The 15,036-nt window shown below is 50.2% G+C and overlaps 1 protein-coding gene across 3 annotated transcripts; it reads right to left on the bottom strand.

Annotated features, from left to right (window-relative positions):
- Window positions 1-1,822: 1,822 nt before the first annotated feature.
- Window positions 1,823-15,008, bottom strand: LOC102444620 (uncharacterized). Of its 3 annotated transcripts, none has more exons than XM_075912896.2 (4): window positions 14,690-15,008; window positions 10,288-10,488; window positions 5,088-5,201; window positions 1,823-4,783 (listed from the first exon to the last, which is right to left on the bottom strand). In XM_075912896.2, the coding sequence occupies exons 2-4, from the start codon at window positions 10,472-10,474 to the stop codon at window positions 3,348-3,350; spliced, it is 1,737 nt and encodes a 578-aa protein (XP_075769011.2). In that variant the 5' UTR covers window positions 10,475-10,488; window positions 14,690-15,008; the 3' UTR covers window positions 1,823-3,347. The 3 variants fall into 3 exon arrangements, with proteins under 3 accessions (XP_075769011.2, XP_075769010.2, XP_075769012.2); XM_075912895.2 differs by having other exon boundaries at window positions 10,288-10,548; XM_075912897.2 differs by lacking the exon at window positions 14,690-15,008 and having other exon boundaries at window positions 1,823-4,780; window positions 10,288-14,680.
- Window positions 15,009-15,036: the final 28 nt, after the last annotated feature.

Raw genomic sequence — 15,036 nt, forward strand, 5'->3', positions numbered from 1 at the left:
CTCTCACTGAAGGTTTTCACACACTCAGGGCAGTTACCTACAGTGTTCTATTGATTTTTTTCCACACGTGCAGAATGAGTTTTTTAGGGGTATGTAAGGGGGTACTTGCACCCCACACTGCGGTCAGGGGAGGTGCCACAATCTGGAGCAAGACAGCTGTGCCTCACATGCTCCCAGGCCACAGAGGCAAATCTACCTCCTTTTACTACCTGGAGGAGGGCAGTGGTAGAAAGTACATGTGCACGCCTGGTGGCATTCAGCTACACCAGTGTTCCCCTGGCAGACTTCTGGGGGAGGGGAGAGAGTTGGAAGGAGGAGCACTTGGCAAGGAGGTGGCAGGGCTATGGAGACCCATCCTGAGTGAGCCAGTCTGATCCAAAGCAGGGATCACCTGGCGAGGGATGCCAAGAGTGCCAGGGGAACTAACACCCGTCTCAGACATGCCAGGACCTCCCAGACCTGTCTGAAGCTGAGAGAGGATTTGCAATATCAGCGGGGGTCAATCCCCCCCAGGCCACAGTTCCTTGGTCGGGTAAGGGTTGCAGTGAGAACATGGCAGTGAGGATCACTAGACCAAGCTGAGTGTTCCTCACCCTGGTCATTGCTGAAGTGTTCATCCCAACCAATAAGCCTGGCTATGACCCCAATCCCAGTGATGGAGAGCAACTATGGGTAGGCAGCCGCTGCATGGTGTGACGTAGTGGGGGTACCTGGCTGGTTTCTATGCTGCTGGCTCTGGGGTAACCCCCCCGGCTGCCGTGGGTACCACGACCCAGCAAAACAGGATGAGTCACTATGCAAAGGGACCTCTCAACCGGTATGGCCAGACACCCCCCATGGAGAGGAACAAAGGAAGGTGGAATGCTGCCCTGGCTGGGGGGCAGGGCTGGAAGAGGGTTAGTTAGTTGCTGTCTGGGAGCGTGGAGGAGACAGCCTAGGGAAAGGGGCTGGAGTTTAGGGGCCCAGTCTCCCCCATCTCAAGGGGGCCTGAGGCATCCTAGCCCAGCTCTGTGACCAGATTACATCTGTGCTGTGCTGTATCTTGGAGAGGCAATAAACTTCCTCTATTCCACCGGCTGGTGCAGTATGTTTGTGCCATTTTGGGGTGCAGGAGACGGGGGAACCCCAACGCGCCGTCACACATGGTAGGAAGTGGTCCAGGGTGGGGATACTTGAATTGCCCCATGGGGGTTGGTGAGTTTTGGCTTATCCCCACCAATTCTAGCAGTGGACTGTTTTCCTGCCCTTAGGGCCCTGGGTCAGGACACAGTGTCCCCCATCTCCAACCCAGGGGCCAAACCCTTTGCTAGCCAGTGCTAAGAGTACCCTGTTATTGAACTTGAGCCAAGAAGGCTGTATACTTGTGAACAAAAGACACCTGTGGACTTGAGCAGAGAAGGCTGTGCACTTGTTAAGTAAGGATATTTTCCAGGGGACCTTACCCTGGAAGGCTGTGTTGCTGTTGATCTGAGCCCCTCACTGGGGAACCCCAGCAAGGAGAAGGCTATGCTTGTGTTAATCAAGGACCCTACTCATAAACTTTAGTTGAGAAGGTGGTGCTTCTATTAATTAAAGGGCCAGGTTTTGTTAATAAAAGGGCCTCTGCTGGAAATTGGAAACAAGGTGTTAGCATTTGTTTTTGAGAGATACCTGGGCACTGCTTGGGCTCAGCCCAACTGCATGAAAGGATATGCATAGGCAGGGAATGTGTGACACACCATCTCTGTATTGGTAAAAAAGTAATTTAATGTGACAGGAGTGAGGCTCAGAGGATTTGGATTGTGGGAAGGGACTAATGGCTGGGGCAGAGATGTGAGGGCTCGCTCTGGGGACGAGAGCCTCAGGGAAGGGTTGAGGGCAGGTTCCCTGTAAGGTTCAGGCTCACCCACCTCCAAACCAGAGCTGCACAGTGACTACTCAACAGCTCCAGGGTGGGCCGTTTGGCAGACAGTGCTTGTTCTAGAAGCCCAGGACAGGGACAGGGCAGGAGCCACAGTGGGCACCTGCTCCAGCAGCATGCTTTGGCAGCCTTGGCCAGAGCCTGAGCTGCAGCAGCAGCAGAGGCAGTGAGTGCTTCAGCAGCCTAATGAATATGCAATTGATGATGACATATTAAAGGGACTTTTCTATCAGTCATAGGGGTCTACAGCATGCAGATATTATAAGAAATAATCTACTTATTGATTATATGTCCTATATACAGTGTAGTAATGTGGACTGAAGAAATAGCGCTTCTGGCACTATCCTTACATTCATCTTCTGACTGTCATTAACTTGCAACTGCAGAATGAGCTTTAGAGTCAATGACGAGGTATGGTGCATTTGTTTTTGTGCTTTGTAAATTACTACACTTTGACTGGATTAGATTGGGAAGAAAGTGCAGGGCTTAGGAGCAAAGGGGGCACAGTGCAGGCTTGGTGGTAAAGGGTGCACAGGATGGGGAGCTCATGGCTCAGGAACAGTGGAGCAAGGCTATGTGGGAGTGAGACTGGGTGCCATGCTGGGAAGTTTTCAGGGTGCATGTGTGCACAGTTGTGCACCTTGTTAATTATCCTGTTTGAGTATTTGTCTTCCATGACAATTTAAATTGTGTGTGTATATTTATAAAGTGTGTGTGTGTGTGTGAGCGTGCGTGCGCAAAAATTCTCAGTAACTCATATGCCACGGTGGCACACATCTGAACAAGTGCATAGGATATCACTCTTTGTGCACAAGAAAAAACTCGCTCTACTCCTGGATTGAAAACCTTCAAAGGAATACTGGTTGAGGCCTTCAGCTGGGGGTGTGATCTTAAAGATGGAGGGAATTGACATGTAGGCCACTAAAAGGCTACATCGAGGAGAAAAGAATCCCACAAGCTCTCACTCCCCCAGATTAGGTGTCACACACTGCAAACCTCTACAGGTGAAACACCTCTCCCTGCCATGGTAGTTCTGTGACTAGGGCCATGGAATAGCCACCTGTCCTCTGGTTACAGCAGGTTTGGGCCGGGGTTGAGACCAGTGGGTAGATATATCTCTCCCCACCAAAGCCCAATAAGCTTGCATGGCATTTAATAGGCTACAGCACAACCACCTGGCCACACAGCTTAAAAGGAACTCAGGTTATAGGTTTCACCCCTCTGTGGGTCCTCCGAAGGCTAATGAGATTTGACCTCTGACTGAAGCTTTCCCCACACTCAGAGCAGCTGAATGGTTCTCTCTCCTCTGTTGGTTGTCTTATGTTTAACAAAGTCTGACCTGTGTTTGAAGCCTTTCCTACAATCAGAACTGTTATGAGGTGAGACTCTTGTATGTATTATCTGATGGCTAGTAACACAGGAGCACTGACTGAAGGTTTTCCTGCAGTCAGAGGAGCTGAAGAGTTTCTGCCGTAAGGGTTCTCCTATGGGTACCAAGATGTGAGCTACTATTGAAGCTTTTCCCACAGTCAGAGAAAGTGAAAGGTTTCTCTCCTGTGTGGGACCTCCTATGTCTAACAAGGTGTGACTTCTGACAGAAGCTTTTCCCACAGTAAGAGCAGGTAAAGGGTTTCTCTCCTGTGTGGGTCCTCCTATGTCTAACAAGGCATGACTTCTGACTGAAGCTTTTCCCGCAGTCAGAGCAATTGAAAGGTTTCTCTCCTGTGTGGGTTCTCCTATGGTGAACAAGGTCCGAGCGCCTCATAAAGCTTTTCCCACAGTCAGAGCAATTGAAAGGTTTCTCTCCTGTGTGGCTCCTCCTATGGGTAACAAGGTCTGAGCTCTCCCTGAAGCTTTTCCCACAGTCAGAGCAGCTGAATGGTTTCTCCCCTGTGTGGGTTCTCCAATGGATTACAAGGTGTGAGCTTCTACTGAAGCTTTTCATACAGTGAGAGCAACTGAAAGGTTTCTCTCCTGTGTGGGTCTTCCTATGTCTAACAAGATGTGAGCTGCTACTGAAGTTTTTCCCACAGTCAGAGCAACTGAAAGGTTTCTCTCCTGTGTGGGTCCTCTTGTGTTTAACAAGATGTGAATTCCGATGGAAGCTTCTCCCGCAGTCAGAGCAACTGAAGGGTTTCTCCCCTCTGTGGGTTCTCCTATGGTGAACAAGGTCTGAGTTCCTTATAAAGCTTTTCCCACAGTCAGAGCAATTGAAAGGTTTCTCTCCTGTGTGGGTCCTCCTATGGGTAAGAAGCTGTGAGCTGCTACTGAAGTTTTTCCCACAGTCAGAGCAATTGAAAGGTTTCTCTCCTGTGTGGGTCCTCCTGTGTTTAACAAGATGTGGATTTTGACGGAAGCTTTTCCCGCAGTCAGAGCAATTGAAAGGTTTCTCCCCTGTGTGGGTTCTCCTATGTCTAACAAGGTCTGCACGTCTACTGAAGCTTTTCCCACAGTCAGAGCAGTTAGGGGGTGTGTCTCTTGTATGTATTTTCTGACAGTTCATAAAGTGAGAGTGCTCACTGAAGGTTTTCCCAGAGTCAGAGCACTTGAAGAGCTTCTCTTCTGTGTGGGCTCTTTGATGTTCAATAAGAGTTTCACAGTCACTACAAGTGCAGGGTGACTGTTGATGGGGGATTTTCTGTTGAATGGTTTCTGTGTTTTTCTCCCCTTTGCTCCTGTGACTGGAGTTACCCTGTCCCTCTCCTGGATGGTTTCCCTGCTGCCTTTCTGGGCTATGCTGTCTCTCACAGCTTTCTCCTTGCTCATCTATCTGGGAAACATGCTCTTCAGATCTTCCCAATAACCTCCCACATGGAGCCACTTGTTCCAGTCCTTCCTGCTCAAGACACTTCTCATGGTTCTCAGTCAGTGTCCCATCACCTGCTGGGATAGAGAAAGAATCCAGACAGGAGTTAGTTTCCATGATGAGCTGAAAGGAAACTCTGAAAGAGGAATAGAAAAGGGGTCACACACTCAAATAATGGTCAAATTATCGTGAGCTGAGTTCATCCTCCTCCTCCTCAACTCTTCCACAGAGGAGAGAACCCAGCCTTTCCCCACCCACCACACTCTTGACTCGAGTTGAAGACAGGCTGAATAATCTGTTAGACTTCATGAAAACACACAAATTACACCTGCTATAAGGTGACAGATATTGGTTTCTGAGTCAGTTTAACTGATTGCTCACCTGTGTGGGTGTTGCTGATGATCACTCCTTCCTCACAACTCCGGTGATCTGGAACCCAGAACTCCTCCTCTCGCTCTACCCAGGAGATCACATCAGTTTTGGAGACTGGAAATCCTGTTTGGAGTTCAATGAACCAAGTGCTGATTTTGTTCATTAAGGTCTGTGCCATTACTGCATCCAGAGGATCTGAGTCACCCACCCAGAGAGGCTCCTTTCCCCACCTTGCAGAGACTAGGATCTGGCTAGTACAAGATCCCAGGATACACTGACCTGCAGTAAAGGTGCATCATCCTCCCCCTCCCTCCCCCCAGCCTTGGGAATGGCCCAGCTCATTCCCCAGGGGAGCTGAGTGCACTGCTGAACTCTCTAGGGTACAACTCAGTCCCCCTCACAGCCCATTCCAACCCCCTGGAATCCCAGGGCTAGATAGGAGCACACTGCTCGGAAGGGGAGTGCTAGTAAGGGCTTGCAGGTCTGAAACTAAGGTCCCCAGGCAGGGCTCAGATTGCAGCTGCCACATGGCAGGTCACTAGGACTTGGAGAGGAAGGACCCAGCAGAGCTCTAGCTCCCCAAGCCTCTGTCCAAAAAACTCCTGGCTGGTGGGCTGGGCTGGCCCTGATCTTTGGCTCAGATGCTCTACTTGGGCCAGAAGGAGGCAGAAGAAGTTGCCTGATCATCTAAGTTAATCCTTGGCTGGTTGCTTCAGGTCCTGCCTATGTTCCACACTCCTGATCCCAGTTGCCTGTGTCTGGGTGGGCCCTGCCAGTGTAGGTAAATCTCTAACATTTCCATATGACCATGTATCATTCTCATATAACTTTGTATTAAGATATTATATATATATTGTTCTTTTAGATATATCTTTGTTAAGCTTTCTTATAGAATCCTTGTATTAAGAGAAACCTTGTATCCAGTCTTTTCCATAAAAACTTTATATCAAGCTCTTTATGCTATAGGTCTTAGAAATAGTTAAGGTAAAGAAAAATGTCTTTTGCTAGGAATAGAATAGAACTCTCCCCTTTTTTTGGTTGCCCTGTTGAAATGAATGAGGTGTGAATGGAGAATGAAAAGTGAGCACCTCCAGCAACAGTTGCAAGGGTACAGAGGGGCTGGGAGCCAGATCCAAGACAATACCTGTGAAGTGAGCTCATTGAAAAGAAGACTGGACATACAGACTGCCTTGGAAATCAAGCAGCAAGTGCCTGCCCTTCAAAGAACTCTCTTTCAAGAAGCATTAAGAAAGACAAGGTGATAACTAATTGGCTGCATGAGAGGGATAAATATGAGGCATCTTGCAGAGGGACCCCAGGTTTCCATCTCATCAACACTGGAGCATGGATCCAGATTGAAAGAAGCCCAGCACCACCCCTCCCCCATCTAATGCACCTGGCCAGTGCAGATGGGGGAGCAACTATTGGTAACAACAAGACGGAGCGAGAGAGAGAGAGAGTGTGAGTGAGAGAGCATGCGCATAAGTGTAATGTATCATATGCATATGACAAAGTATTGATTAATCTATGTATGTTCAATAAATGTGGCGTGTTGCCTTATCCCTCTGAAAAAGATCCTGGGTGCTTCTTTTTAGCACAGCACCAGCTGCCCACAAAAGTTGCCATTCCCATTGCTGCCAAGGATGGCACTGGGCTTCTCTCAGGGCAAGCCAGGGCAGAGCTGGGCCATATTGCTTCTCTGGTGCTAGTGGGCATTCCTCAGCTCCCTCTGCAGCCTCAGTTCTACTCTACCAGCAGCAGCCTTTGTGTAGTTTCCCAGTCTGGCTCCTGTGGCAAGCCTGGCCTTTGATTTGGTGCCCCTCCAGGGCTGCACAGAATCTATCACCTTTACACTTTCTGAGCATGTTCCCCTTGGCTTCGGCCCCACTCCTTCTCAGACCTTCATCTAGAGTTCAGAAGATCCACCTGTGACATTACCATGGAGAGCATTGTGCTACTGCTGTTACACAACTGCAAGAATCCTCGTGCGAAGCATACTGTGTGCCATGTCATGGAGAACGTTCTGACCTGATGACTATGATTATCTTGTTTATGGTTATTATTTTTGAACTAGAACAGGCTGGGCTTTGCCAGAAGGGTGGGGCACTGTGTACCAACTAACCAGGCAAGCACATTCCTGAGCAGGAGGAGGCCAATCAACACACCGATCTCTGCAGTAACTGCAAACACACAGTCCTAAGAGGTGGCTCAGGAACACACTTACCTTTCTGCACATGAGCAGAATGTGGTGATAATGGATACGGATGTTTTGTTCAAACAAACAGGAAGAAGGCTAAAGGGGTAGCAACACATGGAACGCAACATGCATCTCGTTTGTGTCAATGTATGAGAGTCACAGAAGGGGCATGTTGATGCTGGCTGAGGGGCACTGTTCTGATTGCTGACTGACCTGATACCATTATTGGGTTGGGACAAGTCTCACTATACCTGTGCCTAAGAAGCTGGGACAGTAGCATCCCGCTCCTTTTCACAATAAACTTGGCTGAGTTACTTAGCCTCCGAATGGAGCCTGGGCCTTTCTTAGTGGCAACTCTGAAGTGTGCTAAATGGATAAGCCACACACTTTTCCAGTGCTGCTGGCATCAGAGCTCCGGAAAAAGCTGCCCACCCTGAACAGCCGTAATGACTCTGTGGCGCTAGCAGCAACTTATACAGCACTGCAGTCACTATGGAAAGCAAAATTATCAATCACAGCAGCACCTGGGAACTATGGTGTAAATCAGGATCCCACCGTGCTATCGGGGTGCTCATATGGAGCTAAGCATCACCCCTCTTTAGTGTAGCTATCCTTCCCAGCCCTGAAAAACAGACACACACTATAACAGCTATTAAAGAGAGAGGTGACTACACACAGAAAGTCTAAGGGACTTGATCAAGGTCACACAGGAAGTCTGTGACATTCAGAGAACTGAACACAGGTCTCCTGAGCATGAAGCCAGACATTCACACAGGAAGAAAAAGTCCCTGCCTGAAGATATTTCACTCTAAAAAGACAACACAGACGACTTGATTATCTCCATTGCACACAGAGGCAAGTGAGCCCCAGAGAGAATGAAGCTGAAGTTTTAGAAGGAAACCCAGCCTGTGCCTGAAATGCAAGGAGAGCTCTGTCCGTGTTTCTATACTACAGAGCTACCCCTGAAAAAACACTCCAAGAGTGTGAACTACCTCATCCACTCTCCCTCAGCCCCAGTATCCAGCCCCTCACACTGGCAAAAACCGGCATGTCACAGAGATTAGCCACAGGCAGGGAAGAACTCTGGGAACACTCAAGGAGCTGATAGAGGATGTATCTGAGCCTCTAGTTATCTTTGGAAAATCACGGGACACAGGAGAGATTCCAGAAGACTGGAAAAGGGCAAATATAGTGCCCATTTATAAAAAGGGAAAAAAGAACAACCCAGGAAACTACAGACCAATTAGTTTAACTTCTGTGCCAGGGAAGATAATGGAGCAGGTAATTAAGGAAATCATCTGTAAACACTTGGAAGGTGGCAAGGATTTGTAAAGAACAAATCATGTCAAACCAATCTGATAGCTTTCTTTGATAGGATAACGAGTCTTGTGGATGTGGTATACCTAGACTTTTGTAAGGCGTTTGATACGGTCTTGCATGATATTCTTATCAATACATGGGGCTAAGATGGGGCTACTATAAGGTGGGTGCATAACAGGCTGGATAACCATACTCAGAGAGTAGTTATTAATGGCTCACAATCCTGCTGGAAAGGCATAACAAGTAGGGTTCCTCAGGGGTCTGTTTTGGGACCAGCTCTCTTCAATATCTTCATCAACGATTTAGATATTGGCATAGAAAGTGTGCTTATTAAGTTTGCAGATGATACCAAGCTGGGAGGGGTTGTGACTGCTCTGGAGGATAGGGTCATAATTCAAAATGATCTGGACAAATTGGAGAAATGGTCTTAGGTAAACAGGATGAAGTTTAATACTGACAAATGTCAAGTGCTTCACTTAGGAAGGAACAATCAGTTTTACACACACAGAATAGGAAGCGACTGTCTGGGAAGGAATACGGCAGAAAGGGATCTAGGGGTTATAGTGGACCACAAGCTGTATATGTGTCAGCAGTGTGATGCTGTTGCAAAACAAACAAACATGATTCTGGGATGCATTAACAGGTGTGTTATGAGAGAGACACGAGAAGTAATTCTTCTGCTCTACTCTGCGCTGGTTAGATCTCAGTTGGATTATTGTGTCCAGTTCTGGGCACCGCATTTCAAGAAAGATGTGGAGAAATTGGAGAGGGTCCAGAGAAGAGCAACAAGAATGATTAAAGGTCTAGAGAACATGACCTATGAAGGAAGGCTGAAATAATTGGGTTTCTTTAGTGTAGAAAAGAGAAGATTGAGGGGGGACATGATAGCAGTTTTCGGGTATCTAAAAAGGTGTCAGGAGGAGGAGGGAGAAAACTTGTTCATCTTGGCCTCTGAAGATAGAATAAGAAGCAATGGGCTTAAACTGCAGCAAGGGAGGCTTAGGTTGGACATTAAAAAAAAGTTCCTGTCAGGGTAGTCAAACATTGGAATAAATTGCCCAGGTAGGTTGTGGAATCTCCATCACTGGAAATATTTAAGAGCAGGTTAGATAAATGTCTATCAGGGATGGTCTAGACAGTACTTGGTCCTGCCATGCATGCAGGAGACTGGACTCGATGACCTCTCAAGGTCCCTTTCAATCCTAGTATTCTATGATTCTATGAACCACACCCTCCTTCCAGCGGCTCAGCCCACTGCCACAAGGGGACTCTGCAGGCACTAACAGCAGCCAGACCCAGACCCACAACTCTGGTACCTACCATTCCTGCCTGAGTCATTCCACTCACACCTCCAGCCAAGGCATAACATGGGCAAAATGGTGGGAAGCACATGGAGACCTTGGTTGTAGGAAGAGCAGCACCACTGTTATGTCCCTGAACCTGCATCTCCTGGGAGTGGGTATGGAGGGGACAGTTTCTCACACAGGAGCCAGGATTATTGGGGCAGGTATTCCTGATATTGGGGGCAATGAGCAGGGCTTGACAAACCACTTGCCAGCTCCGTACTGCATGCAGGCGCCGCCAGTGAACAGAGTTTGTCGAGCCCTGGCAATGAGGGACCCTAAACCAAACCCAACCCAGCTGCTCCAGAGCCCACCCAGGATCCCATACCTGAGGGACAGTAATCCTTACCCAGCCAACTCACAGCCTCATAATTCTCCTGCATCACATCCCGGTAGAGGGCTCTCTGGCCCGGGTCCAGCAGAGCCCATTCCTCCTTAGAGAAATACACAGCCACCTCTTCGAAGGTCAGCAGCTCCACCACGGCCATGTCCTGTCCCTGGCTCTGAAGGCCAGGGGATGAACTGGGGGAAGACATGGGTGTTCTGCAGCCTGTCAGGAGAAGAGCTTCACTGGAATGTACTGTAAAACTAGATGTAGCACACAGGGAAACTGGCACCAGAAAATGTGATTAGAAGTACAAATACACAAATAAAATGCAAAATATTTGTATATACAATAAAGTAAGAGAAAAGTAAGGTGGGTACTTCAGTGGCTGTAGGATAGGGAATTACTTACAGAAATACGGATCTTGGTAATAAGTTTGCAAATATAAAATCATTTTCAAAAGTATCTGAGAGCTTTCACATTTAAACCCTAGTCTAAAGTGAACATTCAGGAAGCAAAATCGACCCAAGTAGCTGGCGATGTGAGAAAGCACCAGGCTGAGGGTGACCGTATTTCCCTATGTTGGATGCTGGACCCCAGGTAAAACGACTCGTATTCAAGCAAGCTCAGCTGCAATACCTCAGAACTGAGCAGCATAAAGGCTCAAATTAAACCAAATTCCTGTTAAGCATAATGACTGTGTAGTTGGAGCCTTCTTATCTTTAAGTCTTTAGGATTCAAAAGGGAAGGGAGACACCCCGCATACCTCTCTCACATGATTTGGTGCCTGCCAAAGCTGACATGGGATGTTAAATATCAATTAATTGAATAGTCAAGTAACCTCAAGAATTCTTATGACTCACTTAACTATTCTATAGCCCCTGGGCGTGCGGACGACAGCCAGTGTGTTCCAGCCTGACTCCACACTGCTGCCACTCCTGTATATCAGAGGCAGTAGTGCAGAGTGCCAGGCGGGACCTGATCTGAGAGGGGAGCCAATTTAAAAAGCAGCTGTTCTTGCAGACTAGCTGCCTGTCACCCTGTGCTGCTACCTCTGATAAAGTAGCACGGGGTGCAGCAGCTCCTGAGCTCTCTGCCCTGTCTCCTAACACACTTTAAATGCCGAGACATAGCGGGGTAGGTCTCAGATCCATTGCAAGCCAGGACTGGCCAGCCTGTTACAAAATTTACTGGCAAGTGTGTGGGTGGGAGGGTGGGCGGGCAGTGGGAAGCAAAGCATGTTGTCTATAGCATTAACCTATATGTTTTTGCTTAAGTGAATAGAGTATTACAGCTCTAGAACTGAATCTGGTGCTTTCCTCTGAGTCCAATCTGGCAAGGAGGAAGGACACTCCCTGGGGTGGCCACTGGACCCACACTCCCTATTTGTGGGCAGGCAGCTAGGGAGCAGGGATCTGGCAGCAGCAGCAGGATCCACCAGCTCTGATGGGGAAGGAAACAGAAAATGTGGGACAATTTACCCATTTTTAAGAACAAGCCAGAACCTGCAGCAGGCCTTTAACCTGGGACATCTGTTCACACCCAGTGGAATTATTCAAAAGTCTCCTCCCTATGGGTCCATATGAGAAGCTGATGCCAATGTCGTGTAAGCAAAGGGGAGGTGCATGGGGGCAGGAGAGGAGGAAACGTTGTTCTAGGTCAGTACAACTAGCAGAGGCTGCACGGATGGACCAGCTGGGGGAGCAGCCACTGGACTCCCCACTTCCTGTTGGTGGGTGGGTGGGCAACTGAGGAGCAGAGATCTGGCAGCAGCAGAACTCACCAACACTGATGGGGGGTGGGGGAGGAAAATACGGGACCATTTACCCAATTTAAGAACAAGCCAGGACTCTGCAGCCGGGCTTAAATCCAGCCATGTTCCTTTAGCCTGCTCCCTAACTAGAGTGCTGGGCAGAAGGCAAAACAACAGCTCTCACAGGCAACCCCAGCAGCTCAATTGCACCCCCTTGGGCAGCATCCACATCTCAAGTAGGAAAGGGGCATCTTCTCCAGGCTCTGGCCACCCACACAGAACAGGGAAGTGGGTGCTGTCCCCTCTCCTGTATTTTTTACAAATGCTGCAAATGCCCCCATCCTCAGGTGCTTTTCCTCTGATCGTAGTCTGGAAAGGAAGACAACAGGGCATGATAGGGCAGAGCAGGGAGGTCGACAGCAAGGAGGGGGAATGGAAAGGACTGATGGACAGGCAGCAGAGGGAACAAGACACTGGCTTGCCGCCTGGCACTTGCTCACATGGATCAGCCATTATTGTGGGCAGCACAGTCAGTGCTGGACAGAAACGAGGGGGGGTGGGAGAAGGGAGCCCTGGCTGGCTAATGCTGAGACACAGCAGAGGCTGAGCAGATGTACATGCCAGGGGGAGGAGAGACTGGCCCCCTACTCCCTGTTGGTGGATGGGCAGCTGGGGAGCAGGGATCTGGCAGCAGCAATACCCACCAGTGCTGATGGGGAGGGAGACAGAAAATAAGGGACAATTTACCCATTTTTAAGAACAAGCCAGGATCCTGCAATCGGCCTTTAACATGGGACATCTGCTCACAAACCAGAGTGCTGGGCAGGAGGAAAACAACAGCTCAATCTGAATCTCACCCTTGTGCAGTGCCCCCTTCTCTGGTAGGGAAGAAGCGCCTTCTCCAGGCACCGGCCACCCACACAGTCTGGGAAAGTGGGCACTGCCACCCCCTATCCTGGTAGGGGGAAAAACCCTCTGTCCCCTCACCCGTATTTTTACGAATGCCCCTCCCCTGCCACATTTTTTTCTAGCAGGGCCCGGAGCCTGTTCTTAACCCTGCTGTCTGTCCCAATGTTACCCTTTGGCCCTTCTCTTGGCCCTGCAGCCAATTGTGGGATCTCCCTACCCACATGGCCAGTTTGGCCCCTGCTCAGACTTTGCCTCCCCTATAAACAAAAAACAAACTGGGGTGCGGGGGGACCATTCTGGGGTCAGTGGCATTCAAGTGAGAAACAAAAACACACCACACCCAAAAAATCCCACAAAACCAAAAACCCTTACTGACATCAGCCTTGACTCCCCACATTCACCACACACCAGGGGGTCCAGCCTAATATATTTTGTATGCTGCAGACAGTGGGAGGGGGGCTAGAAAGCCAGGGCAGGCTCCCCAATATCTGGGGGGGGGTCCCTGAGATTCAGGGGCTAGATCCAGGCAGGCCAAGGGTCACATAGCGTAAACAGAGGGGACATATGAGGGGGCGGGAGAGGAGGAAATGTTGTTCTAGGTAAGTACACCCAGCAGAGGCTGCACAGATGGACCAGTTGGGGGAGCTGCCACTGGACTCCCTACTTCCTGTTGGTGGGCAGGTGGCTGGGGAGCAGGGATCTAGCAGCAGCAGGACCCACCAGCACTGGTGGGGAGAGAGAAAGAAAATATGGGACAATCCTCTCATTTTTAAGAACAAGCCAGGACCCTGCAGCTGGGCTTAAATCCAGCCCTGTCCCTTTAGCCCAGGACCTCTGCTCCCTAACTAGAGTGCTGGGCAGGAGGCAAAACAACAGCTCTCCTAGGCAGCCCCCAACAACTGAATCTCACCCCTTGGGCAGCACCCACCTTTCAGGTAGGAAAAGGCACCTTCTCCAGGCACCGGCCACCCACACAGCACCAGGAAGTGGGTCCTGCCACTACCTATCCTAGCAGGAGTGAGGGAAAAATCTTCTGTCTTCTCTTCTGAATTTTTACTAACACTGCAAATGTCTCCCCCCACCTTGATTGGGGTATTTTTTATTTCCTGGCATGGCCTGTTCTTAACCCTGCTGCCTGTCCCCATTTTACCCTTTGGCCCCTCTCTTGGCCCTGCAGCCAGTTGTGGGATCTCCCCACACTTACAGTGAGTTTGGCTCCTGCACAGTCTTTGCCTCCCCTGCAATTTCATGAACCATCTTACCTCCACAAACGAAGTTTGGGGGAGAGGGTTTTTTGGGGGTCAGTGGCTGCACACATGCATCCAAGTGAGAAGGGAAACCCCTCACTGATGTGCCCCCCAACTCCATACATTCACCACGTGGGGGGGAGGGAGTGTCCAGCCTAATATATTTAGAGTGTCCGGGCCCCGGGGAAAGGAATCCAGGGCAGACTCCCCGATATTGTAGGATTCCTTGAGCTTCAGGGGCCATGTCCGGGTCCCCGGGCAGTAGGTTCCCGGCCCCTGCCTGCCAGCGCGAGCCAGGCCACCTGGAGCAGACGCCGAACAGGGATTCTCCGGCCCTAGAGCCAGGCCGGGCCGCGGCGGGTTTGTAGGGGCTGCAGCTAAAACGTCTCCCCGCCTCCCCCCCCCGGAAACGCCCGCCGCGGCCCCACGGGCCGGTTTGCAAACACCGCGGATGGGACCCCGCTCTACCCTCCCCGCACGGTCAGTTCGGCCCCGAGCAGCCCCGCCCCGCACGCACCGGGACTGCAGTGGACCCAGCAGCTGGTCTCACGGTTCGCTCCTTAGGGCGCGGCGCAGGCGCTTATGGGCGGAGCATGCGCAGTAGCCGCAACTGCTCCGCGAGGTTGCAAGTGGGGGGAGTGGAACGCTGGGTGCGCGGCTCGGGGCTAAGCCCCAGCGTTGGCCTGTGACTGGAGTCACCGACCCGCTGCGCACGCGCGGTTGGATCCCTCCTTGGCCGTTTTTTCATTTCGCTCCCCCCGCCTCTACTCAGGCCCCGCCCACCCAGCTGCGAGCGGGAGGTAGGAGCCCCGGCTGCATCGTGAGGGACGAATTCTGAGGGAGCTGTTACTCACCACGCCGCTA

This window comes from Pelodiscus sinensis, chromosome 19, assembly GCF_052426305.1.
Source record: "Pelodiscus sinensis isolate ZL-2025 chromosome 19, ASM5242630v1, whole genome shotgun sequence".
In the NCBI taxonomy this organism is placed as follows: domain Eukaryota; kingdom Metazoa; phylum Chordata; order Testudines; family Trionychidae; genus Pelodiscus; species Pelodiscus sinensis.

Coding starts and splice junctions, on each gene's coding strand:
- LOC102444620 (XM_075912896.2), bottom strand. CDS start 10,474: ATGTCTTCCCCCAGTTCATCCCCTGGCCTTCAGAGCCAGGGACAGGAC. Junction 5,202..10,287: donor TGAGGCTGTGAGTTGGCTGG/GTAAGGATTACT, acceptor AACTCCAAACAG/GATTTCCAGTCTCCAAAACT. Junction 4,784..5,087: donor CATCAGCAACACCCACACAG/GTGAGCAATCAG, acceptor TCTCTATCCCAG/CAGGTGATGGGACACTGACT.